Here is a 25,516-nt window from a genome sequence, read left to right on the forward strand (position 1 = left end):
AGCATACATATGATGTATTCTGTTGAATGTTCCATGTCATGTTGAGAAATTATATAGACTTCAGTTGTTATAATATTCTATAGATGTGTGTTAGGTCCATTTGATCTAGAGTAAAGTTTAATTTTGCCATTTCTTTGTTGATTTTCTCTCAGAATTACCTAACCATTGTGAAAGTAGAATGGTAAAGTCCCCTGTTTATTTATTTATTCTATTTGCATGGGATAACTTTTTTAATACCTTCACTTTCAGTCTACATGTGTTCTTAGCTGGGCTATAAATATTTTGTAAGCAACATAAAGTTGGGCCTTGTTTTTATTTATCAATTCAGTCAATCTCTGTCTTTTAATGAGGTACTGCAACTCATTCACATTTAAAGCCATTATTGATAAGTAAGAACTTATTTCTGTGTCTTTGATTTGTAGTTCCTTTTTTCCTGTCTGCTTCTCTTCAGTATTTCTTTATGGTAAAAGGCTTGTCTCCAGAAGTGTTTTATGATTCATGTTTATTAATTTTGGTGTGGCTATTATAGGTTTTTGCACTGTAGTTACCATAGGGCTTGCAAAAACATCTTTTAGTTCTAATTAATTACTTTGAAATTATAGCATCTTGCCATTTATCATAAGATATGAAAAGAAACAAACAAAAAGGTGCAAAAGTAATAATAAACACCTCTAAGCTTATACTTCATTCCTCCTCACATTTTGAATTTTTAATGTACCATTTTACACCTTTCTATATTTCCTTTTGTTTAACAAACTAATAGTTATTATTATTTTAGTTTTCCTGTTTTTAAAAAATTTATATGGTATGTGCACCATGTTTACAATATTAGAGCTTTCTGCATTTGTCTCTGTAGTAACTCTTTCCAGTCAATTTTATACTTCCCAATGTTTTCTTCTTAATCATTAGCATCTCCTTCTTCCAGTTTGAAGAATTCCCTTTAGCATTTCTTGTATGACAGGTCTGGTGATAATAAATTCTTTCAGCTCTTCTTTGTCTGGGAATATCTGTCTTTCCTTCATTTCTAAAGATAGCTTATTTAAGTACAGTATTCTTACTTGGCAGTCTTTCAGAACTATAAAAATCTCATCCCATTCCCCTCTGACCTGTAAAGTTTCTGTTGAGAAATCTGTCAGAAGAATTTGAATACCTTATGTTTTAGTCAGTTTTACATCATTTTGACCAAAGTACCTGACAGAACAACATAGAGAAGGAAAAGTTTATTTGGGCTTACAGTTTCAGAGGCCTCAATCCATAGGTAGCCAATTGCTCATCCATTGCTGTGTGATCAAGATGAGGTGAAACATCATGGTGGAAAGGTGTGGCACAAGGAAAGTAGCTCTGGACATGGCAACAAGGAATCAGAGAGAGAGCTCTGCTCACCCAGGACAAAGTATAAATCCCAAAGGCATGCCTTGAGTGACCTAACTACTCTAACCATACCCTATATACCTTCTGTTACCATGCAGTTAATCCATGTCAATGAATCAATGCACTGATTAGGTAAAGGCTCTCATAACCCAATCGTTTCACCTCCAAACTTCCTTGCATTGTCTCATACATAAACTTTTGAGAAACATCTCATGTCTAAACAATGACATGAGACATATAATTTGTTTATATATCTATTTATATATTTGTCTATATAATTTGTTTCTTTTCTCTTCTTGCTTTGAGAATCTCTTGTCTTTAAACTTTGATAATGTGTTTATAATATGTCTTCAGTAGAATTGGTTGAGTTGAGTCTTACTAGTGACTTTTGACCTTCCTGCATGTGGAGTTTTCTAGTATTATAAACTTGAATAAGCTTTTGCCCCTTTGGCATTCTGAAACCCCTCTTAAACCCAAATAATCTGAATATTTGCCCTTTTAATTCTCTTCCAAATTTTCCATAGGCTTTTTTCATTAATCTTCATTGCTTTCTGTATTTTATTTCTCCATAGTCAATTTTATTCTTCCCAATGGCAAGATGCTATAAAATTCTGTAAAACTGACTATAGAGAAAATAGCCTGTTTTTTTAGCTCATTGACTCTTTTATTTGTTATAATCTAGTATTGATGATTTCTATTTCATCTTTCATTTTGCTGAATGTACACTTCAGTTCAAGGATTTTTTTAAGTTCCCTAATCTCTCTGCTAAGTATCTCCTATTGAATTATTTCTGTCTTTTCTTAAAGTTTATTCAGTGTCCTTAATATTACTATTTAAAATTTTCTTTCTGAGAGTTTGCATGTATAACTTACTATGTGGTTGTTTTCTGGTGTATTCTTTTGCACATTAGGTGATTTATTGGTTCCCTGAAAGATTTTGATACCTGTATGACATCTTTGCACTGAAGCATTAGGCATGCATTCCAGTTAGGTAGTTGTAACCAATAATACTGAACCAATTAGGTATCTACATGAAAAATAAAAAAATTTTAAAAACCATTTTTTAATTTCCCATCAAAGACATAATTTAATTCAAGTTTTAGTGTGGACCTAACCTGAACGTAACAATAAGCAATTTTTAGAAGGAAACAGAGATGGTCTTTATGATTTTATGATTTTGGAATATACAAAGATTACTTAAATGAATAAATAAATGAACTAATGAACTAATCACAAAAGCAAGCAATAACTTAGTTTGGACCTAATCAAAATTAAAATTTCCTGCTCAATAATAGTCAACATTGAGAAAACAGATGAATACAAACTGAGAAATACATTTCAATACTTATTTCAAAAAAAGTTATTTAAATATATAGACTCTGAAAAGTCTCATACAATATGTATTGACAACTCTAACAAAGCAATAGTATGAGAACAAAACACACTACAAAATGAACAAAAGCCTTGTGTTTCACATAAGAAGGTACGTAAATGACAAGTACAAGAAGTATGTCACCTTCTTAAACTATAGGAAAATTCAAACTAAAACTACATTGAAATATTAACCTGTAATAGTTTGTCTGAAGACACAGAGATTGCCAATACTGACTATAGTATGTGGCAGAACAGCTACTCCTATACTCTGGCTGTTGGATTCTGAAATACACAAGCAATTGGATAGTTTGGTATTTTTTCATGAAGTTAAATATTCACTTACTCTATGACTCAGCCATTCAACTTCAGAGAAAGGAGAATTCTTGTATAAGGATAGTTGCAGCAGCAGCTTTCTTTGATTCAAATCAGGTAATAACCCAAATGCCCATCAATTAACAATGATTAAATGAATTTTCATGTGCCCATGTGGCATATCATTCAGCAATAATAAGTAATGAATTATGGAGACATATAACAATATAATGTTGAATAAAAGAATCCTGAAATTCAAAAGAAAGAATATATACTCTATAATTATATTCATAAAAAAACAAATATTTAAAAAAATGTGCATCTGAGGTGGATTGTTTTCAAAGAGCAAAAGATAAATTTCGGTGGTAATAGAATATTTGTTATCTTGATAATAACACTGGAATATAATAAATACACTTTGAAATAAACATTCAAGATGTCTCATTTTTTTTCACCTCAATGTTCATTTCATGTGTTCCAACTTTCAGAATGTCTTTGTCCCTAGCTATTCTAATTGTCTGATCTCTCTGTATAAGACCTGACACAGTTATTGATTACATAAAATGCCACATGCTGTTTTGTCAATATTGAGAGAGTTGAGACCTATACCTCTGTTTAGCAATATAAAATACTTGGACTTTTTTCTGTTGTCTCGTAATTTTGCCTTTTTAAAATGTATGCTATATATTAATACACCCATTATTGACCAACTCTTCTAATTTTAAATCAACTTCAATTTACTTAGCATACTATTTATATTTTCACCCAAATCCTTTCCAAGAAAAAATATTATTAAATACATGGGCTATTATTGAAGCAGACTCATGAGAGGCCACTGGCAGTAATCCAAGAAGACTCACTATCTGAGAAGCCTAAGCAAAAAATTAAGATGGATGTACTAGTCAAAGGATAAATTCCAGATTTAAAGAGTCTGACAACTGACATAACATAGAAACCAGAAAGTTATAAGAGGGGCTGGTCCTTAGAGTAGAAATAAAAAGAAGACAGATGACTTTAATGGAAGAGTTTTGTTCTCTGAGTGTATTTATGAGAACAAAGTTAAATTTCTGGACTAGTAGAACGTAACATAACTGATATATTAGAATGGCACAAGTCATAAAGTTTATGTGCTCTTCAAATGCGCTACTTGGATTTTTTAGAATTTCCTTTATTAAGAATAATATTGGACCCACAGCCTAATATTAGGAAGGATATATTGATAAATCAGTTCAGATGATCCAGTTGGGAAGACTGAAAAATACAAGGATGAGAGGCAACTAAGCAGTTCATTTCAGTAACAACATAAAGACATGAGTTTATTGAAAGTGGTTAGACAGTCTCTTAACCAAATCCTCATCTCTATTTCAATCATATGTTGGTTTCATTCTTAGGCAACACTAGGCATCCTTACAGAGGATAGTACTGATGAAATTTCCTTGGGCAATATATCACATATATGGATTTATATCCATTTATATAAATTTATATCATTGATATCAAGTCTTATGTTCTATTTGGGTCTTTTGTCAATCCTGGAACCAAGTAATTTGGTCAGGAATATGGAGGGTTCTAAAGCACCAGTCTGAGTTTCATGAAGTCCCCGAATTGGACAAGTGAAGATAGGAACACATAAACACATGCACTTCCTTATTTTGTTTGAAGGAAATTATCCTTATAAGAATAAAATTAAGGAGATTATATTTTCATTAAAATTCAAGATTTAAACTATTTTAAAGCACACTTTTAAGTTTAAATATGTTCAATTTTGTTTTGTTCAGCTAAAAAAATTGTTTTGTTATCTTAGCTGTTCTGACATTTTTCTTATAGTTACAGGGTAGGTTTTTTCTATTCTGCAATAGGTTTTTGACCATATATAAATCTCTGCCGTAATTTGTTAACTAATTTGTGCAGAAGCTTAAATATGCATAATGTATTGATAAAGTAAAATACCTTAGCATAGAAATGACCAAATCATTAAAAAAAGAAATACATACTTTTTGACAACACCATGTACAATAATAAAAATTTCAAATTCAGGGGATTCACAAATGTGTTATAAATTTATGAGTTCTTCTGCATAATGAAAACATTGATTTAAGTATTCCAAATTAAGGGTCAGTTACAGCAAGCAACCTGAGGTACTTAAGCACTAACTTTGACTATGTCACCATTTTCTTGCAACTTAACTGCCACAAGGAAGACCCGTGTGAAACAAAAATAAGATGTCCATCCTCATAAATTCATTTCTAAAAATGATAACATTCCTTGGCAATCTTGATGTAGGTTTAATCAAAGCCCATAAAATGGACACATTCCTCTTAATTGATTGGAAATGTTTATGATTACCCTGAGGGTGTTTTCAAATGTCTGATGAGTATAATATTATTGACTTTCTCTCTTGACAGTTTTAAAGCTGTTTATTACCCATTTGGCTACTTTCCAGCTTTCAGTTCTCTCATTTACTTAAATGTGCATCAGTAAGCATATAATTAATGCAAGCGGTTTATTGAACTATTTCTTTTGCATTAGTATATAATATGTCAATTCTATAAAAATATTTTTTGACTACTTTGGATTTATTCATCAGTAAAATGTCCTTTAAAAATATTGATCAGCATTATTGTAAAGATGACTCTCATACTGAAAACCTATGAACTTAACAAATCCCAAGTTCTTAACAAAGAAAAAAATGTCATCAGTGGGTCACAATTGCTATACTATATCACCTCAAACTCTAAAACACCATATTGTTACCTTTAGTTTTAAATATAAAGCAAAAAATGTACCACAATTGCCAAAAAAGTACTCACTAAATGACTGCAATTATTTTTGAAGTGAGAATTCTCCTAAATCAAATTTTAAAAATTGTCCAATACTAAAAAGTTTTATTTTCTCAGAACACAAGTCTTATATAGAGTTAGCTTTGCTGTTCACATGTTGGGAAGAATTCATGCAGCTCGATGATAGATCTCATGTATCAAGCAGTAAAAGGATTTCTTTTTATCAAAAAAAAAAGAGAAAGTCACAAGGTCTTAAATTTTTAAAAGTTGTCATACTGTAATAATTTCAGATATGCCAAGATTGGATAAGTGCAGTGCTGAAGTCTTCCTGCTCAAACTGAGGTCTTCAGTGCATTAAATGATCAAAATGATTAAATGTGCCTAATCTACTCAAAGGAAAAGAAATGAATAGAGGAAAAATTAGACATGCAAACTTTGTGACAGATCTCTTTTCTTATTGAATTCAGTATTTTAAAGGTAATATTTGAATACAAAAATCAGACCATAAATTACTATTTTGATGTTTTCTGGAGAATGCCCCAACATTTAGCAAAATTGGAGCTTTAATTTGTAAAATGAGTAGTATTGCAAGATTATGCTGTGGTAATTGAGTTTCTGTTATCATCTGGTGGTATGTACAGTACCCTCAATGACAACAAGGGTTTTCATTTTACTCAAGATTCTCTTCCAAGTACTTTTCCTAGTGATTGGCACAATGATTGTTTTAGAAAGTCATCTATATGGATGCTGACTATGGTATGGGGTGTAACATCATGTATCATGTATCTGGCTTATCATGTATTAGTCTTATTTTTCTGGTTTATCATATTTCTGATTTCTTTCTAGGGTCAGGTTAGAATTGCATTTCTATATTAAATTTGAATACTAAGATTTTTCTACTGTAATCTATTTTAATATAAAACACTTTCAGTAAAAAGATTAAAATTAATCTTAGAGATCATAATAAAGTCATTTTACATGATTTAATAAAATGAATCATTAAGTTCCAATCAGACACTACATCTTCAAGAATTGTTGTGGGAAGCTGGCCTAAGTAGGTAACACAATTTAGAGATCAGAGAAATTGATGATTGCTAGAATATTAAGTTCTAAGAATGTTATAGAGATCAACTTTTATTTCTTATCAAGATTTTCTTCCATTTTTCATTTGTCTATAGAAAAAAAAATAGCAGAAAAATAAGTAAAAATAGAACTTTTGCCTGAGGTTGCTAAAGTCTTGATAATGAAAATGTACACTGCATAGAAGTTTACAGATTAAAAACTGCTTTAACATGATATACACATCCTATTTCTTTTTATCAGGAATCCCAGTAATTAGGTGAGGTTATGGCTCACCTTGTAGGTAAGCTGTAGGTGGTTACTACTTTCCCCATGCTTTCATTCCTTGTTACATTGCCTATATTCGGCAACATCACATTAACACATAATTTCCTGCATAAATGTCTATTCCTCCTCTAAAATGGAAACTTTCTGAGTACAGGAAGTATGCCTGCATCATCGTTATGAAACTACCACCTTTTTTAAAAATTATGTATCATATCTGTATATGGTAGTCAACACCCTTCCTTTTACAAGTGACAGAAGCTCAATTCAAACTAAGCTACTAGTTTTGAATTGTTTTTTCTGAATTGACTCTTGTAGTTGGGAGAAGAGCTGGCTATGTCTGTTTCTCTTTAGGTACTTCCTCACTAGACCTCCTAGCTCCTGCAATCCCAAACTACATTACAACCTGTGTTACCAAAAAAGACCATTTGTTTTACATTATCTCTTTATTAATCTCTGCTTCAGTGCTGTAACTACCCGTAGACTAATTATTTAGGCCAAGGCTATGATGCACCCAAATGAACCAGCTCAAGACCACAGGACCCTCCAGTAATATAAGGTAGAGGGCTGCGCACATGTGGAACACAGGGAAAGGGAACAGGTTTATTTTTTAAATGAAAAATGCCAACTTGTGTCACTCGCTGCCGTTGGCTGCTGCTCCGCGTCCTCCCTCTGCTCGCCGTCCTCCCTCTGCTCGCCACCCGTCCTCCGCCAATCGTAATGGAAGAGGAAATCTCTGCGCTCCTCATTGACGATGGCTCCAGCATGTGCAAAGCTGGCTTTGCCAGAGACAATGGTCCCCGGGGCCATGTTCCCCTCCATCGTCGGGCGCCCGTGCCACCAGGGTGTGATAGTGGGCATGGGCCAGAAGGACTCGTATGTGGGTGACGAGGCCCAGAGCAAGCGCGGCATCCTGACCCTGAAGTATACCATCGAGCACAGCATCGTCACCAACTGGGACCATATGGAAAAGATCTGGCACCATACCTTCTACAATGGGCTGTGCGTGGCCCCCGAGGAGCACCCGGTGCTGCTGACTGAGGCCCCCCTGAACCCCAAGGCCAACAGAGAGAAGATGACTCAGATCATGTTCAAGACCTTCAACACACCGGCCATGTATGTGGCCATCCAGGCCGTGCTGTCCCTGTACGTCTCTGGGCGCACCACTGGCATTGTCATGGACTCTGGTGACGGGGTCACCCACACAGTGCCCATCTACGAGGGCTACACCCTTCCCCACGCCATCCTGCATCTGGACCTGGCTCTCTGGGACCTGACAGACTACACCCTGAAGATCCTGACAGAGCGCAGCTACAGCTTCACCACCCTGGCGGAGCTGGAGATGGTGGGTGACATCAAGGAGAAGCTGTGCTACGTTGCCCTGGACTTCGAGCAGGAGATGGCCACTGCTGCATCCTCCTCCTCCCTGGAGAAGAGATAGGAGCTGCCTGATGGGCAGGTGATCACCATTGGCAACGAGCAGTTCCAGTGTCCAGAGGCACTCTTCCTGGGTATGGAACCCTCTGGCATCCACAAGACCACCTTCAACTCCATCATGAAGTGTGACATCGACATCTGCAAGGACCTCTATGCCAACACCATGCTGTCGGGCGGCACCACCATGTACTCCGGCATTGCTCACAGGATGCAGAAGGAGAACACAGCCCTGGTCCCCAGCACCATGAAGTCAAGATTATCGCTCCCCCTGAGCGCAAATACTCTGTGTGGATCGGCGGCTCCATCCTGACCTCACTGTCCACTTTCCAGCAGATGTAGATCAGCAAGCAGGAGTACGAGTCGGGCCCCTCCATTGTCCACCGCAAAAGCTTTTAGATGGACTGAGCAGGTGCCAGGCACCTGCTGCATGTGCTGAATCTGAAGTATAAATTTGCTCTGGCAAATTTGAACCTAGAATAAGCCTTTGAAAAGAAATTGTTCTTGAAGCTTGTATCTGATGTCAGCCCTGGAACGTAGAACTCGTTGCTGATTTTGACCTTGTATTCAAGTTAACTGTTCCCTTGGTATATGTTTAATGCCCTGTGCATATCTTTGATTTAAGCCCTTAGTCCATGTGGCTCGGTCACCTGTTACCTGAGGTGAGAGCATGCATAAAGGAGAAAAGTCCGTGGCTTAGCGAATCTGAGACCACAGCAGTGATCTGTGCAGGGTATTCATGTGTCAGCTGACAGACTTCCTGGATTGCTAGGGCTGGCAAGAGTTCCTGGGCCAGCTGTCACTTCTCGCGGTCCAAGAGGGTGGGAAAGTCCGAGCCTTAGGACTCAGTTTCCTTTCTTACCAATGTTCTCCCGCCTCACCACCATCGGTTATTACTTGCCTTGAGTTAGAAACAGGTTGCATTTACATCTGTAAATTTATTCATTTTAATTTATGTAAGGTTTTTTGTACTCAATTCTTTATCAGATGACAAATTTTTGGTTTTCTATTGTTATGTGAGAACATTAGGCCCCAGCAACACTTCACTGAGTAAGGAAAAATAAAGTGCTACAGTACAAAAAAAAAAAAAAAATGGCATCTTATTATTTGAATAAAGGAGACAGAATACTGGAAACATAAAAACAGAAGCTATCAATTATGAACTTGATTCCAAGTTAATAGGCCTATCTATATAGGCTAGAAAGTGGGGATCCAAACCTGATTTTGTGGTATCAAATGCAGTTTTACTTCCCCCTAGATGAAAACCTGTTTTATAAAAGATAAATGGAAACCAAATGTGTGGCTCACTCCTGCAATCCCATCAGCTTGGGAGACTGAGACAGGAGGATCAGGAGTTCAAAGCCAGCCTCAGCAAAAGGGAGGTGTTAAGCAACTCATGAGACCCTGTCTCTAAATAAAATATGATGTGGCTCAGTGGTTGAGTGCCCCTGAGTTGGATCCCCAATATCCACCTCCCAAGAAAAAGATATGGATTGTGACTAGACATAACTTAACAGGGCTTTTCACATCATTTTTTTCTGAAAACCAAAACAATATTTTTTGATCCCAAAAATGTAGGGAAAATTTTAGACTCTGTTCTTTTCCCTAAAATCCCCCTTCAAAACTGGAGAACCTATTCCAGCAACTGTTGGGAGTACTGGCAGCTGACTACCCTCCGCAGGAATTGCCTTCACCTGTGCAGAATTACTTAGGATCCATGCAGTGTTAAAAAGCCTCTCCTTCTTCTAGACTTACCTACCTTGGGTTCACTCTGAAGACTATCAGGCCTCCATAGCTCCCTTCAGAGGTTCGTTGAGACCAAACGACAGCACCACATCTCTTTGCAGTATCCTCTTTGCTCCCTTTTCTTATGTACAAGAGTGATTCCTGAGAGCAGTCCTTAATCACCTTTCTGTTATCTAACCTCCATCTCAAAGTTGGCATCCATGAAAACCCAACCTTCTACAATTTGGTATGTTTTTCCTGAAGCTGAAGGATGACTTGAGTTTGACTAGTAACTGAAAATTATTGAAGGTTATTAGGAAAGGTATTTACATGTTTGTAATGTTTCTTAACACTTTTATTTTAAATGTCTATTTAATTGAAATGTATGCACTATTTAGTTAACATGGGATATCTAATATCTTATTTCCTATTATTCCAAGTTAACAGACCTATATAGTAGGTAAAAGCCTCTAGGAAAAAAAAATCACTAAAAGTAGTAACAAAATCCTAATCTGGGTCCTTCAATAACTATGCTTAAGGGAAGCAAGCAGATTAGATAAAAATATAATACGTAACTGTGCAGATTGTGTTGGGTATGTATATTTACTGGAGAAAGAGAGGACTCATAACCACAAAGGAGCCTGTGACACAAGGTTAAGAAATTGGAGCACTGGTTCCCAAGTTGGTCTCTTAGGAACCATCAAGTGAGGAAAAGTCACTGGATTTTGTCCAGAGTGTTTCTGAGTCCATAAGAGTGGGGATGGGCTCAGACATTTTCAATAAGTTCTCCAAATGATTCGTAAATAAAATTCAGTGGACCAAAATTTGAAAAATGCTGACTTAAGAATCAAAGCATAGTTCTATGTAAGTTTCTATTGCTGATGAGCATATTACCCCATAATTAGAGACTTAAACAACACAAGTACAGTTGGATAGTTTGGACTTCTGGGCTAAAATCAAAGTACTGGTGAGGCTGTGTTATTTTCTGAGGACCCTAGGGGAGAATCCATTTCCTCACTTTTACCAGCCCACCCACCTTTCTTCACTCTTGCTCCCCTCCCCTTAACTAAAAAGGCAGCAACAACTGCATCTCAACCCATTCTTAAGGGGTCTGCTCTCCCCGTTACTCCTCCTGTGCCTCCCTCTTCCAATTATCGGGGCCCAAGATTATACTGATTCTACCCATATGGGTTGGTGTCTCTATATTAAATTCACCTGATTAAGAACCTTAATTCTGTCTTCATCCTTGATCCCTCTTTGCCAGGTAACCCAGTGTATTCACAGATTATGGGGATTACAATATGGGCATTTTGAGGGCCGCCTTTCTTTTGCTTACTACAAATTCCTTTGTCGTGCCCAGAGAAAAGTCTTATTTTCCCTTTAATCTTATGTTTAATAACTCAGTTAATGAGCCCCCAACCCTTGCTATTATAAAATCATCTAGTCAGTAGAATTAATAATTACTTGGAACTACTGAAACTATTGTTTAACTTTCTGTTATCAATAAATAGCACTAGTCAGAGGGGTGCCAGCCTGGTAGCTCCTTGAGGTCAAGCATCATGTCATTTTTATTTCTGTAACCCTTGGAACTTTGTTCATTAACTGCCAACTAATCAGCATACAGATAATGAAACTGAATAATTGTGATGGTAATCTTCATGTTTAATTAACAAAACCAAAGTCCTACTCTCTCTTTTAATGATTCTTTTACACAGAGCAGCTAATAGCATGATTCAGATCCTTCTCTCATTGCACTTACCAATTGCTACTTATCATGAGTATTTAGTGTCACTCTCCTCTCTTATAAGCAAAACTATTACTGCTTAACAACTGCATCCCAAAAGCTACCTTGGATTTCATACTTGCTTTTTTGGGTTAGCAAGCGATCAGTTGATTTGAGGCAACTGCATTATGGGTGGGAGAAGCATAGTCAGTTAATGTGTGGAGAAGCATAACAGTTAATGTGCTGTTATTGATAATAGGAACTGTCCTGTCATGTGTTAGACTCTACACTGGATTTCGTATACACACATACTTGCCAATTTAAATATTCAAAGGATATTCACACCAAAGGTAGAAAATACATGTTGAGTGTGTTCAAGTCCTGATGTAATACTTCTGCCTGTGGCTACCAAGTTCCATTAGAACTAATCCTTTATTTAATCCATGTGCCAATGTTTTACACCTTTAAGGACTTTCTAAGTTGAATATTTAATGAGCATACAATACCTTTGATATTCCATCTCTTCTATCTCTTGTTCTGCTCTAGCTGAACCTTTTGTCCTTTTAACCTGCTTCAATGCTTGGGTTTCTAATGTATTAGGAATGAGGAATGTAAGGTAGAATTTATACAGGATGTCTATTCTGAAGACTGTGAGTCATCATACAAGTGAATATAGCCTATTTATTTAAAAAAATAAAAGCAACCATAAGAAGAAATAAAAGTTTTTTATTAATTTGAAACTTTGCAAATGTAAAATTTTGTTACCTGTCAGTTTCTAATTTTACAGCTATTTCTGGTTCTTTGGGCTTATTTAATGTTTTTGTATTAATTATTCCCCTTGAGAGGCTTAAGATACACTCAATTAGGGATTTTAAGATACAGTCTATTCATAATATGTTCCTAAATCCTATTTGTTTCTTACTTTTGCTAATTATTTTTCCTTTAAACTTTTTTATAGCCTGGACTTATTACCTTGTAAGTTAAGATTTTGTGCCTAGTACACTTTCCAATCATATTTAGCACTTTAAATCTCTACTATAAACATCTAAAGGGGCACTAGAAAGAAATATTGATAACATGCAGATACTTATTGGTATGTAAAATATATATCCAAGTGTACATTTTTAATTTCTTTATTTAGACTGTATTTTACTTTCCTTATTTGAATGTGAAGTAAACACTGGACTTATTGGTAACTTTTCAGAACTTTCCTTATTTTGGAATGGATGTGTGAATATTTTATAGATTCATTTAAAATTGATACCATATATAATGTTTTCTTAAATGCTAAAATGTATTTTAAAATTTGTTTTACATACATGGTGTATTCTTTATACTCTTACAAAGAAAAGTATACCCTACCAGGTTTTTCAAATTTAAGCTAAGGAGGTAGTACTGATAAAATAGACCAAAATGCAGATACTTTACTTGTGGTCCAAGTGACCTAATATGGTTTAAAGACAATTTCTTAAAACACTGTTGCTATTTATTTAGATTATAAATGTCAATTTAATGATATTATTATTTATTTTAAGAAACACTGGTAACCTTGATTCATATTCATCTGTCATCAGTGATATTCATACCATTTTTTAATGCCATGTAAAATAGAGAGTTACTTTATTTCTTCCATACTTTAGTAAAGGAAATTTCTCTCTACCTCCATCCATTCTATGCCCACACTTTTCAGAGTCAAGATAGTTTAGAATGCTAAGTGGATAGATATAAATCCATTTTTAAAATAATTACATTTTTGACACACAGTCTATGGGGTCAAACCACAAACATATTTGACAATTCCATCAGATACTCAGTAATTTAGACAGCCCATGTAATGTGGAACAATAAACTATTCTGATATTAGTGAAATAGCTTTTGATTCCCTTCTGTGTTGTAAGTCACACTTTGATGGGCTTTTAATATTCCTAGATATCCGTGGAATACAAGAGTTTTTGGACAAAGTGTCTCAGCAAGGAATGGACGTTGCACTTCAAAAGGTAGAAAACAACATCAATAAAATGATCACCACTCTCTTTGATACCATGAGGATAGAGGAATTGAATCGCTATCGAGACACTCTTAGGAGAGCCATCCTTGTTATGAATCCTGCCACAGCCAAGTCCTTCATTAGTGAGGTAAGTAAAAATCATCATGCAGTTGGGGTATGGTGGAAAAACTAAATACTTTGGAATGAGCCCTGCAGAGGAGTGAAAGTTAAGAGCAGGGTGAGGGAATTAACTGCTCAACTCTCATTAACACTAATGGAAGAAACACAGCAAATTCTTTGCACATCACATTTACCCCATACTGTCCAGTTAATTGCTGAGAATGTTTGTATTTATGTATATTTAGGCACAAAGCCAGGACAATTTTAAGAAGTCTTATGAGGGTTGAAAAGTGCTGTTGACCTGAATAGATCTATCAAGGTAACAAATGAATTCACAAGGGTACAGCTAACTAATACTTAAATTTGCAAGTTAAAATTTTACTTCTGAGAAAAGATTTACTTGAATAGAATGTGATTGCCTAAACATGATTACTTAAAAAAATATATAACAGACTTACTTTTGCTCTGGGAACTCTGCAGGAAGACAAGTAATTAAAACTGCATGAAACTAAGCAAAGTGATGACCAATGCACATTTTATCATGCCACATCTTCAACTTTTTAACTGTGGCTGCTAATTTGGTTAGAAGATTTAAAGCTCTGTAAAAATACAGGACTTTCCAGTGATTGCTGTTACGTCTCTTTATTCTGAAATGCTTGTGATTATCTTGCAAAGGACTATTATCAAGCCATTTTAGCCTTACTTCCATTTTAATTTTGTCTAGTAATAGAACTGATCATGACATTCATGTGTCACATCGTGTTTCTAAGTTTGGTGACTTTATTTTGTTCATACTTTTTTCCTCACTTCAGCCCTATGGTTTCTTTAGCTTCTAAATCCTGCTATAAATTAAGAAGTGTTAGAAATTCTTTGATGCTCTGTAATAGAATTGTTTTCAAGAATCTTGAAGCAAAGTATAAATCACAGAATGGTAAACCTTATGGAAACTATCAGTAATATCAATTTTTTATTTTAACACAGAATGTTGTTATGCAGTTATGGATAAATATAGAACTTTAACATTTTGAGTTTAGAAAATAACAATATCATCAAACATTAGATTTTTCCACAATAGAAAGAACACTTTTAGTTTCAGAGTTGATTCTTTCAATAAACACAAAATATTCTAGAATATTAAAAGCAAATATGAAGAGATGTAATATAAATCAAAATGGAAAAACTGCAGTAAATGAAGTAGCAACATTAGTGGTCACCAGAGAAGACTTCATTCACTTTGTGTCTTGCGTAGGAGTTCACAAAAGTGTTATAACAAGACAAGTGTAAGTCCATCTCAGTTCCATTCTTGTTATGAATCATGGAAAAATTACTTAATATTTCTGAGTCTCCATCTTGTCCTCAGTAAAATGAGAGTAAGATTGATTTAAGCATATTAAGAGAATAATGTAGATTAATAAGATATCCTATGGAATATCTTAAAAAGTGGTGGTGGGCAGGGAGAGACCTGGCAGTTAGCAGATACTCAAGAGATAGAAACTTCTAGATCACTTTGTCTAGGGGAAAAAATGGACAAAAAGTACCTGCTAATGTGAAAATTATGTCAAGATGAGCAGACACACCCCTTCATTGTATGCTCACAGTAAAGTTTTGTATAGGTTAATAGCGGGATGAATGAGGAAGAGCAGTGGTATATACTGTGTGAAATGAGGACTTACCCCAGATGGCAAAGGCCCTGGAGTGCCAGGGCAACAGTTGATCTCTCTTTGGTGAACATTTAGAAGCAATGGGCTGAGAATGGGGGATGGCATGCTCAGACTTTCCTATTGAGAACTGACAGTTGGGGAGCCATGAGGTGGAATGGTTCTCTTTCAGACAGAGAAGATGGAACTGATGGTTGTGGGACACAAGTCCATAGGAGTGAGAGTCACTCAGGGGCAGACTTTCAAGAGTTCAAGTGGCCAGGAAATGGAAAAATCAGAGAATGTAGAATTTTTAACCTGGATTCCAGGAGATGATGGTATAGTACTAGTTTGCTAGAGCTTCTATTACAAAACTACTAACCAGGTGTCTCAAACAACAGAAAATTATTGTCTCCCAGTTCTGGAAGCTAGAAATCCGAAATCAAGATATTAACTAAGTTAGTTCTTTCTCAGAACTCTGAGGGAAGGAGATGTTCCGGACCGCCCCTGACCCTCTCTCTCTGGCTGGTAGATGGCTTTCTTCTCCTTAAGTCTCTTCACATCATCTTCCATCTGCATGTCTGTCTAAACTTCCTCTTTGAAATGACACCAGTCATTTTGGATTAGGGCTCACCCTAATGACCTCATTTTCACTTGATTACCTCTTTAAAGGTCTTATATCCAAACAGAGTCAAATTCTAAATACTGAGTGTTAGGATTTCAGCATGTGAATTCTGCATGGTAGACGGCAATGAAAACAATAATTTAACCCGTAACAGATGTCATTCTTGGTTATGAGCAAATAACCTTATTTGCTCACAGGGGAAGGATTTAGAGTTCAATTTGAAACATATGGTGTTTGAGCCAAAGTGTCCTACCCAGGTGATTATAACTGTATTTTAACAATTTTGTTCCTAACTCCTCTTACTATTTACTGTTTTTTTCCCTACTTATTAATTTCTAAGGTTTTTATTTATTTTATTTTATTTTTGAGAGAGAGAGAGAGAGAGAGAGAGAGAGAATTTCAATATTTATTTTTCAGTTTTTGGCGGACACAACATCTTTGTTTGTATGTGGTGCTAAGGTTCGTACCCGGGCCGCAAGCATGCCAGGCGAGCGCGCTACTGCTTGAGCCAAATCCCCAGCCCCAATTTCTAAGGTTTTTATAAACAATAAACTCATTTCATTCTCATACAAAAACCTTTGAATTGGTATTGTCATTATCCGTGGTTTATTATAGATTAGGCACTCAAATGTTAATTAATTAGTCAAGATAAAACAACTAATAAGAGGTAGTTCTGGAAATGATTCCAAGTAGTCTGTCTCCAGAGCCTGTGTGCTTAATCATAGTTCTCAAAAAGGGTGGTTGCAAGTGCACAACTTGAGTTCAGGAGAAAGATCAGGGTTAGAGATGTCAGGTTTTTAAAAGCAATAAAGATTGATTTATTGTCCAGTTTAACCTGCATCCTGTGCTAGGCTATAGCAATGCTTATGAAGATCCAGTACCTCTCTTCAGGTTTCTAGTCTGGTACCAGGGAAGGAAATAGAATGTCAGCATTATAGGATGCAGTAACGGCAGGTCTCACATCCATCTCGAGCTACAGGGCCACCTGTAGTAGTGTGGAACCACCTCAGATCCAGTTTCAGTGGTAAAGTGTGTGATTGTGGAATTATTGAGGAAGGAGCTTGGGTCCCAAAGGAGGTGCGGCTTGAGTTGAGCATTAAAAGACATATGGAATTGGATTAGGCATAGAAAGGAGAGGAATACAACCCAAGAAGCAGGAAAATCAGGAACACAAGCATAGGGGAAAGTGATGGAGCAAGATTACAAAGGGCCAGGGAAGTAATGGATGAAGGTGGGTGTGCTGAACACTCTGTTTAGAGGTTTGGTAATGAAAGTAAAGACAAATTAGGATAATTAAAAAAAAAAAAAACCTATATGTTGAATACCAGCAACAGAAAAAATGGCTCATTTTTAGGAAAGAAATTGTTGAGCCATTTTATATAGACCATGATATACCAAGCAGTTAAAAAGTGTAATTGTAGAATGAAGAGGGAACATTGATAAGACTCTGGTGGTAGAATTTGTGAAACTCTGCCAGGGAAGGACTACCTATGACCAATAATCTAGAATTACTATTTCAAAGGTAGATGAAATTATTTCAGACTTGTAAAAATTTATTTTCTTTGACCATCCTTATATATCTCATAATCAATTTCAACCAATATGATTTTGACTTGTATTCTTATTTTGGCCCCCTTTCCTAGACTCTCAAATACTTCTAACAAGTTATTGCTTCCATTTTTGTTCCCAAACACATAACATCTATGTATGTGATTTTTCTTGAGAGACTTTTCTGCTTTCCTCTATTCAGTCACCATTTTTCCCCTAGTAACTTGTCTTTATAATCACTAATTTTTGTCTCCAAGCTGTGAACAAATTTATTCCACAGTTACTATGATTTAAATATTAGATATTTAAGCTTCTTTGAATGCAGGAATATTCAGAGGTGAAATGATTAGATTATGAGAGCTATAACCTAGTCAGTCCATACTACTTTGAATGGAATGACTGGGTGGTAACTGAAGGAAGGTGGGGCATGGCCAGAGGAGATGGGTCACTGGGGTGCATGCCGGAAGCATGAATCTTCTCTGTGACCCCCCGACCCCACTCATCACTTCCTAAGGCTGCCATGAACTGAGTAGCTTTTTTCCACTGGGTCCTTTTCTCATGATGTTCTGCCTCATTTTGGGCCCAGAACAATGGAATTGGCCATCTGTGGGCTAAGACCTCAGAAACCACAGGCTCCAAATAAACTTTCTCCTCTAAATTGTTTTGTCAGGTGTTTTGGTCAGAGAGACCCCAAAACAAACAAACAAACAAACAAACAAAATATCTAACTAAAACAACAGTTATCTCACACAGTGATATAGGAATGACAAAAAGAATGTGAGCCACCTCCACATCAAGCTATACTTTTCTGATCTGCATGGTGCTTCCTGTTTCTCAATGAGCTGTTTTCAGACATTGTCCAGCTTGTTTCTGCTTTCCTGTGGGTCCTAGGAGTCCTTCCCCTGCTCAGGGAACAGGCTGACCCTATCTCTGCTAGAAGCAGTTCACAGAAACAGCAGGCAGCTCTGAATTCAAAAGAATGCACTCAGGTTCTACAGACACAAAGAAAAATAGTACCTGACCTAGAGAATTGCTCAGTGCAGTGGAAGAGGCAGTCATATAACTAAATAATAAAATGTAAAAGAAAAACGCTGTCCTACTGATGGGTAGATGGTATTCCTAGAATCTGGTAAGAAAACTGACTCTGCTGAAAGGTTGACATGGTTAGGACAAGTTTCACAGAGAAGTTTTTTCTCCAGAATCTTGAAAAGGGAATAAGAATTCATCAGGCAGGCAATGGGGTAAACTGCAATTCAGACTATGTATATTTGTACGCATATGTAATATGTTGACAGAGGTAAAAAATCTAATTCAAACAAAGCTTTTTGATAAAAAGTTCCTCACTCAATTCTTTTCTTTCTACCTCTAATTGTTTTTTTTTAATTACTTATTTTTTATTTTAATTGCATTTGCTTTTGAATATTCTGTGCATTCACATAGTTTAAAGCTTTAAAGTTTTAAAAGGATCACTTCTTGCCACCACTCCTCAAACACGTGTTTTTCTTCTCATGAAGCATATAATATGTCTCCTGTGAATTTCAGGTATACAACACACACACACACACACACACACACATACATGCACACACGCTTTTGTAGTCTTTTTTACAGAAATTATAGCATAGTAGGTATAAATTCTCCTTCTGGATTTTTTTAACATAGGAGATTTTCCCATTGACATATATAAAGTGCCCCTGATAATTTTAGTGTTTATATAATATTCCATTAGCTCTTTAATTTTTTTTCTACTTTTCCTTACTCTGGTGTATATTATTCATTGATTTACTATTTTATTTTTTTTCCTGTTTCTTTTCTGACATGTTAAATGAAATATTAGTTCATCTACTTCATCCATATTAACTCCTCTCAACAGTTACAACAATTTTAAAAAACATCAAGTAACACCAGCATATCTTGATTCATGTACTACCTACTAGAGACAGAATAGTATGTACAAAGATGTTTTTCACAATTCTACTTTCCCCTCCCAACTTCCATGATTCACAGTTTTACTTTTATATATAGTGTGCGCGAAACACATATCTTTTATTTGGTAACCATAAATAAAACTTTCATATCTTAGCTAAAAGTCGATTCTATAAGAAAAAAAATCCACCAATGTACTATTTTTTATCACTATTAATATTTTCATGACATAATAAAATATTAAGGTTTGATTATGTTGATGTTTTTCTCACCTTTAGAATTTTCATTTGAATTATTATTATTTTTTTTACTTTTTCATCATTTCATCTTTATCCGTTGCTTAAATTTTGAATTCTTATCTTTCTGAGCAAATAAAATTCCCTGATTTCTTCACAGAGTCCTTCCTTCTCAGAGCCCATTCTTTCTGCTGTTTTTCTGGCATTTCCTTTATATCTGAAAAATTTATGGGTCAGAGCAACAAATTCTTGGATCCATGTGTGATAGTTTTTTAGTTTCCTTTTTTTCCGGGGACTATCTTCAAGTAACTTTTTAAGAGAGAGTGTGTGGGAGATTTAATTTATCATGCTTTTCATTTATGAATGTGTATTTTATTCTCACTTCATCCTTGATGAATAACTTGGCTAATTATAAATTCCTAGATTAAAAATCATTTACCTCATAACATTGATAGCATTGCTTCATTGTACTCTGGCTCTCAATCATTTAAATTGAGCAGACAGAACATTTACATTTTATAGGAGGCGATACTAGATTTTGCATGTGTGTGATTGTGCTATCTTAGCTCTACATTACAATGCTAACGTTAGTTGCCCCCAGAAAGTCCAACTACACCTATTTCTTTAAGACAATTTAAGTTTGTTTGTTTGTTTGTTTTGGGCATAAGAACAAACTGTCACTTTCAGGGACATTTTGCACATGACAGTGTGTGAGAAGTCCCCAAGAGAATCAACATACATCCTCCTTATTCACTAATTCCATATTTAGCAATTTCCCTAGTCACTAAAATTTATGTATAACTCAAAAATCAATACTTAGGGTGATTTTGTGGTGATTTTGTGGTCACTTATTTTCAGAGTTGCAAAAATTTGAGTTCTCCAACAGACCATATTCCCAGATAAGGTCAAAAGCCACCCTCTCCATTCTTGTTTCAATTCTCATACTGTAAATAAACAGCCTTCCCCGTCTATTTTGGGCTATTTTTTAAAATTTTTGTGCCTGTGCGTGTGTGTGATTTTGCTACCTAAAATGCCCTAAAAACTGCTGAAGTGCTACACAGTTTCCCTAAAGACACAAAAAAACTTTCATGTGCCTTACAGAGAAAGGGGCTGTTAGATAAGCATTATTCAGGCGTGACTTATAGGACCTTTGACTGCGTTCAATGTTAATAAATAACAAAATATAATAAAGTAACTTTAAGTAGAAATGTACAGAATTAGAGATCTACAGGAACCACAATTGGTATTTCCCCAATGAACAATACTATAGTATTCACGAATTCAGTCACAGGGAATTTTATAGAATATTAGCTCTGCAAAGGACAAAAATCAACTGTATTCTCAGAATTTTCACATCCTCAGCTCATTTCTACTCTGTGTTGGGCCTGACAGTTCTAAGTACCAAGACTTGTAGAGCTTGGATAGAGGTCTATGTACTTAGCTGCTGCCCCCTATGATGATATATAATCTACGGCTCCTCACACATGTTTCATTACGTATCATTGCAATCTCTGCTTTTTGTTTTACAGTAATTTATTTTAAAATGCCTTTCTATGGCCCCTTTCTTTTTCCTCATGGTCATTGCTTTATATATCCATTCACTGCATATTTTAATGGGATTTTGAGAGTCATCCCTTTTATTTTTTATTGTTTTTGTAGTTGTAGATGGACAGAATGCCTTTATTTTATTTGTTTATTTTTATGTGGTGCTGAAAATCAAACCCAGTGCCTCACACATGCTAGGCAAGCACTCTGACACTAAGGCCCAACCCCAGCCTAAGAATAATCCCTTTTGACCTTCTTGAGTTGAAAGTTCCAAAAAAATTTTTTTCCCAGATTTTTAGAGATTAAAATTAAAGAAACATAAAAGACTTTTAAAAACAATTTTTATACTTTTTAAGAACTAATATGAAATCATAACATTTTCAGTCAGAATATACAACATGTAACATTTTGGTCAATTCTATGTTGACTGTTGAGAAAATTAAAGGCCTGTCAGGATCTAATCAATACTGTTCTGTAACTCTTTCTAGCAATGTTCAACACTTCTGCAGTTGGTACCCATAGTAGATGGTAGGAATGGTTGGTGTACCAGACTTTAAAACTGGTAAACATAAGTTTTCAGGGGGTCAAAGTGGTTCATGATTGTCAGATTCTAAGAGAAGTATTTGTAGAAATTACTTTACCATGGAGTTTATGATGGATAGAGAGACAAATGAAGCTTGAAGGACATGGATGGATTGGGATAATGGGAAAGATAGAGGAACAAAAGGTTATGAGGAGGGCAGAAAGACAACCCAGTTGAGTAAACACCTAAGACAAGGAGAGGCAGAGGGGAGAGATGCTGGTCAATGAGGGCAATAGTAGATCTCCTAACTTTACTGCTCACTATACTTCATAAGTTGGTGTGAAAAGTTATTGTAATGTTCAAAGGAAATAATAAAAGTCAAAAAAATGAGTTTTAAAGAAGAAATTGCTCACTTACCATTGTTATTTAATTGCTGAGGGGAAAAATAGGCATATCAGTTCTGTTTGCATCTTTATTTTCCTGTCCCTGGAGCAATTATGTGGCATTGAGTTAATTATGTTTCCTTTGAAGTCTCAGAAATTCAATACATTAAATATCTACAGTTAGTGCTCCACCTCTTATTTAAGAGTTTCAGAGCTTTAATAAAAATACTGCAGTTATGAACAGCTGAGTAAATCAACCTGCTGTGATATCTGCAGAAAATTGTCACAGTGTAAGTGTGAGTGTCCTTGAAATGAATATAGTGAAATAAGAGTGTTTACATGGTTTTGTTTTAAGTATGAATTGGAATGAAATTTTGAAAGAACAAGTTTTTGTATAGGAATAGTGTTTCATTTGTTGTTGTGTAAGTTATATTCTTTCCAGAAAGAATATACAATTCCTACTTAAATAAGAATATTTTGGCCAGGGTTTTCTAGTTTTCAGGTCAAATAAGATATATCAATTATTTGAAAACAGGGAGGTTTAGTATTTGCATGACAATGACTATCATTTCTAATGTAGGATTTTCTCTTCAAATTTTTAGGAAGGAACCCCACTTTTACATGAGATCCTTTTACTTCACAATAAAAAGAGTAATGTCTCTTATCCCTTACACCTACCGGATGAGTTAGTTTTTATTCTATTGTACCATATCCTAGGTTCAGAAAGAATAAAATTTGATACTGTCAAAGAACAGAAAGACAATGTTACTTTCTTCAACTACTTTAGCAGTTCCCATAAATAATCCTCTGGGAAAGTTTAACATCTAAGTGAAAGTAACTTGTCTCAACAGATTTAGAAAGAGTCCTCCTCATCAGATGACTATAATAGTTATTTAAATAACATATTTTTTCTCTAAATGGAATTACCTGGGGACATTAAGCAATGTACAGTTTTAAAGATGAAGCTATTATAATGGTATTTTTAAAAGGAAAATATGATAAGAATTTTTTTTCCAAAATATATCCATTGCATGAAAATCTCTCTGATCATACTGTGTTAATAAATGACTGCTATGTATTTAAAGTATATTTTTAAATAAAACATTCATAAATAATAGAATAAATTATAAGCATTTACAACTCAACAATGTTATTTACAACCCAAATTAAGACTGAGAAAGAGAACATAACTATTATTCCCACATGTTCCTCCTACACACCCCGTAGCTATGATCCTTGTCAAGGGCATTATGGCTTCTAACACAATAAACTAGTGTTGGAAGCCATGTATGAATTATGGGTCTGTTTGAGTCGTTGTAAGGCAAGAAGGCTACTTTTCTGGGAAGTCCTGGGTGAATTCCTTGGTTTGAGAAGGCCCAGATTATGCTGACACCCTGCCTTACCTCACAGCCATAGGTTCAAATGCAGCCACCTGGAAATGGATGTAACCTGCCAAGCCCCAAAGAACTTTTTCTCACCACAGTCATCCTGTTTTCCTGTAGAAGCTCCTCACTGAATCCTTTTAGTGTGCCAATCCACATAAATGACTACTCGGGCTCCATCCATTTTGTTGTCAGATCCACTTCTATCCAGGGCTGGTCACCCACTGTTCCCACTTTAATTAATAAATTTATCTTTAAAATATTTCTATAATTTCTGATTAATTTTCTCAATCCAGATTACTGCCTGCATGATTAATCATTCTACCGCTGTGCTGGATGTGGCAGGCAATAAACTAGTATTTGATGTTAAACTTTATATGAAAAGAATCATTTAAGAGAAATTTTGTGTATATATATATATATATATATATATATATATATATACACACACACACACACAATGAATGAAATATTATTCAGTCTTAAAGAAGAATGAAATTATGGCATTTGCCAGTAAATGGATGGAACTGGAGAATATTATGCTAGGCAAAATAAGCCAATCCCAAAGAACCAAAGGCCAAATATATTTTTTCTGATATGCCAATTCTAATTCACAATAAGTGTGGGGGGGTGATGATAGAGGTACTTTGGATTAGACAGAGGGGAGTCAAAGGAGGGGTGGGAGTGTGGAAGTAGGAATGACAATAGAATGAATCGAACAGTATTACCCTTTGTGCATATATGATTATATGACCCGTGTAACTCTACATTATGTACAACCAGAAGAATGAGAAGTTATACTCCATGTATATATGATGTTTCAAAATGCATTCTACTGTCATGTATAACTAATTAGAACAAATTTTAAAAATTAAAAAAGAATCATTTAGTATATATTTTTTTGACTCCTTTCTTCTACTCAGCACTATATCTATGAGATTCTCCCATAAAGTATGTATGAAAAATTCATTCATTCTGATTGCTTCAAAGTATTTCATTGTATCTATATGCCACAGTTTATGCAACTTCTGTTGTTGGTTTTTCCAAGTTTATCTTTTACGAATAATGATTCTTCATACTTTTTTTTGCATATGTATTTATTTCTCTGTGGTGTGTACCTAAATATAGAATTACTAGCTGGAGAAGTATATATAAGACATGTCATATGTTCACACCGATACTGCTAGTTTTCTGAAATGTCACTCCAACTTGACTCTTACTGGTGGCAACTAAAAGTGTTCTAATATTCCAGTTCCTCACCAACACTTGTTATTTTGTCTTATTTATGATGGCAGATATGTATTTGATTCAGATTTTCTTTTTAATTTGCATATTCCTGATGAATGGTTTTGGTATATTTATTGGCTTTTTGGATTTGACTTTTAGGAAGTGCATGTTCAGCTTACATTTTTCCCCCCTCATGATTTGTTAGAAGGTCAGAGCATGGCATGCCTCCCAGCCTGCTGTATTCCATCCCTCATAGAGGTGGCCAACACCAGCCTGGGTTTAGTCCTCTGTGCCTCCTGCCCAAGCACTAATCTG

General features: G+C 35.3%; 1 protein-coding gene and 1 pseudogene across 4 annotated transcripts in view; both read left to right on the top strand.

Annotated features, from left to right (window-relative positions):
* Grid2 (glutamate ionotropic receptor delta type subunit 2) overlaps positions 1-25,516 on the top strand; it is a 1,429,152-nt gene that overhangs the window by 746,565 nt on the left and 657,071 nt on the right. For all 3 annotated transcript variants that reach the window (XM_048813623.1, XM_015484559.2, XM_048813622.1), the window contains exon 4: positions 13,992-14,197. In XM_048813623.1, the coding sequence (XP_048669580.1) occupies positions 13,992-14,197 (206 nt within the window). The remainder of the gene's footprint in view (positions 1-13,991; positions 14,198-25,516) is intronic.
* LOC107141324 lies at positions 7,849-9,013 on the top strand (annotated as a pseudogene). The gene has a single exon (XR_001503420.2). The product of XR_001503420.2 is annotated as an actin, cytoplasmic 2-like (transcript).

The sequence above is a fragment of the Marmota marmota genome, unplaced genomic scaffold (assembly GCF_001458135.2).
Source record: "Marmota marmota marmota unplaced genomic scaffold, marMar, whole genome shotgun sequence".
Lineage (NCBI taxonomy): Eukaryota > Metazoa > Chordata > Mammalia > Rodentia > Sciuridae > Marmota > Marmota marmota.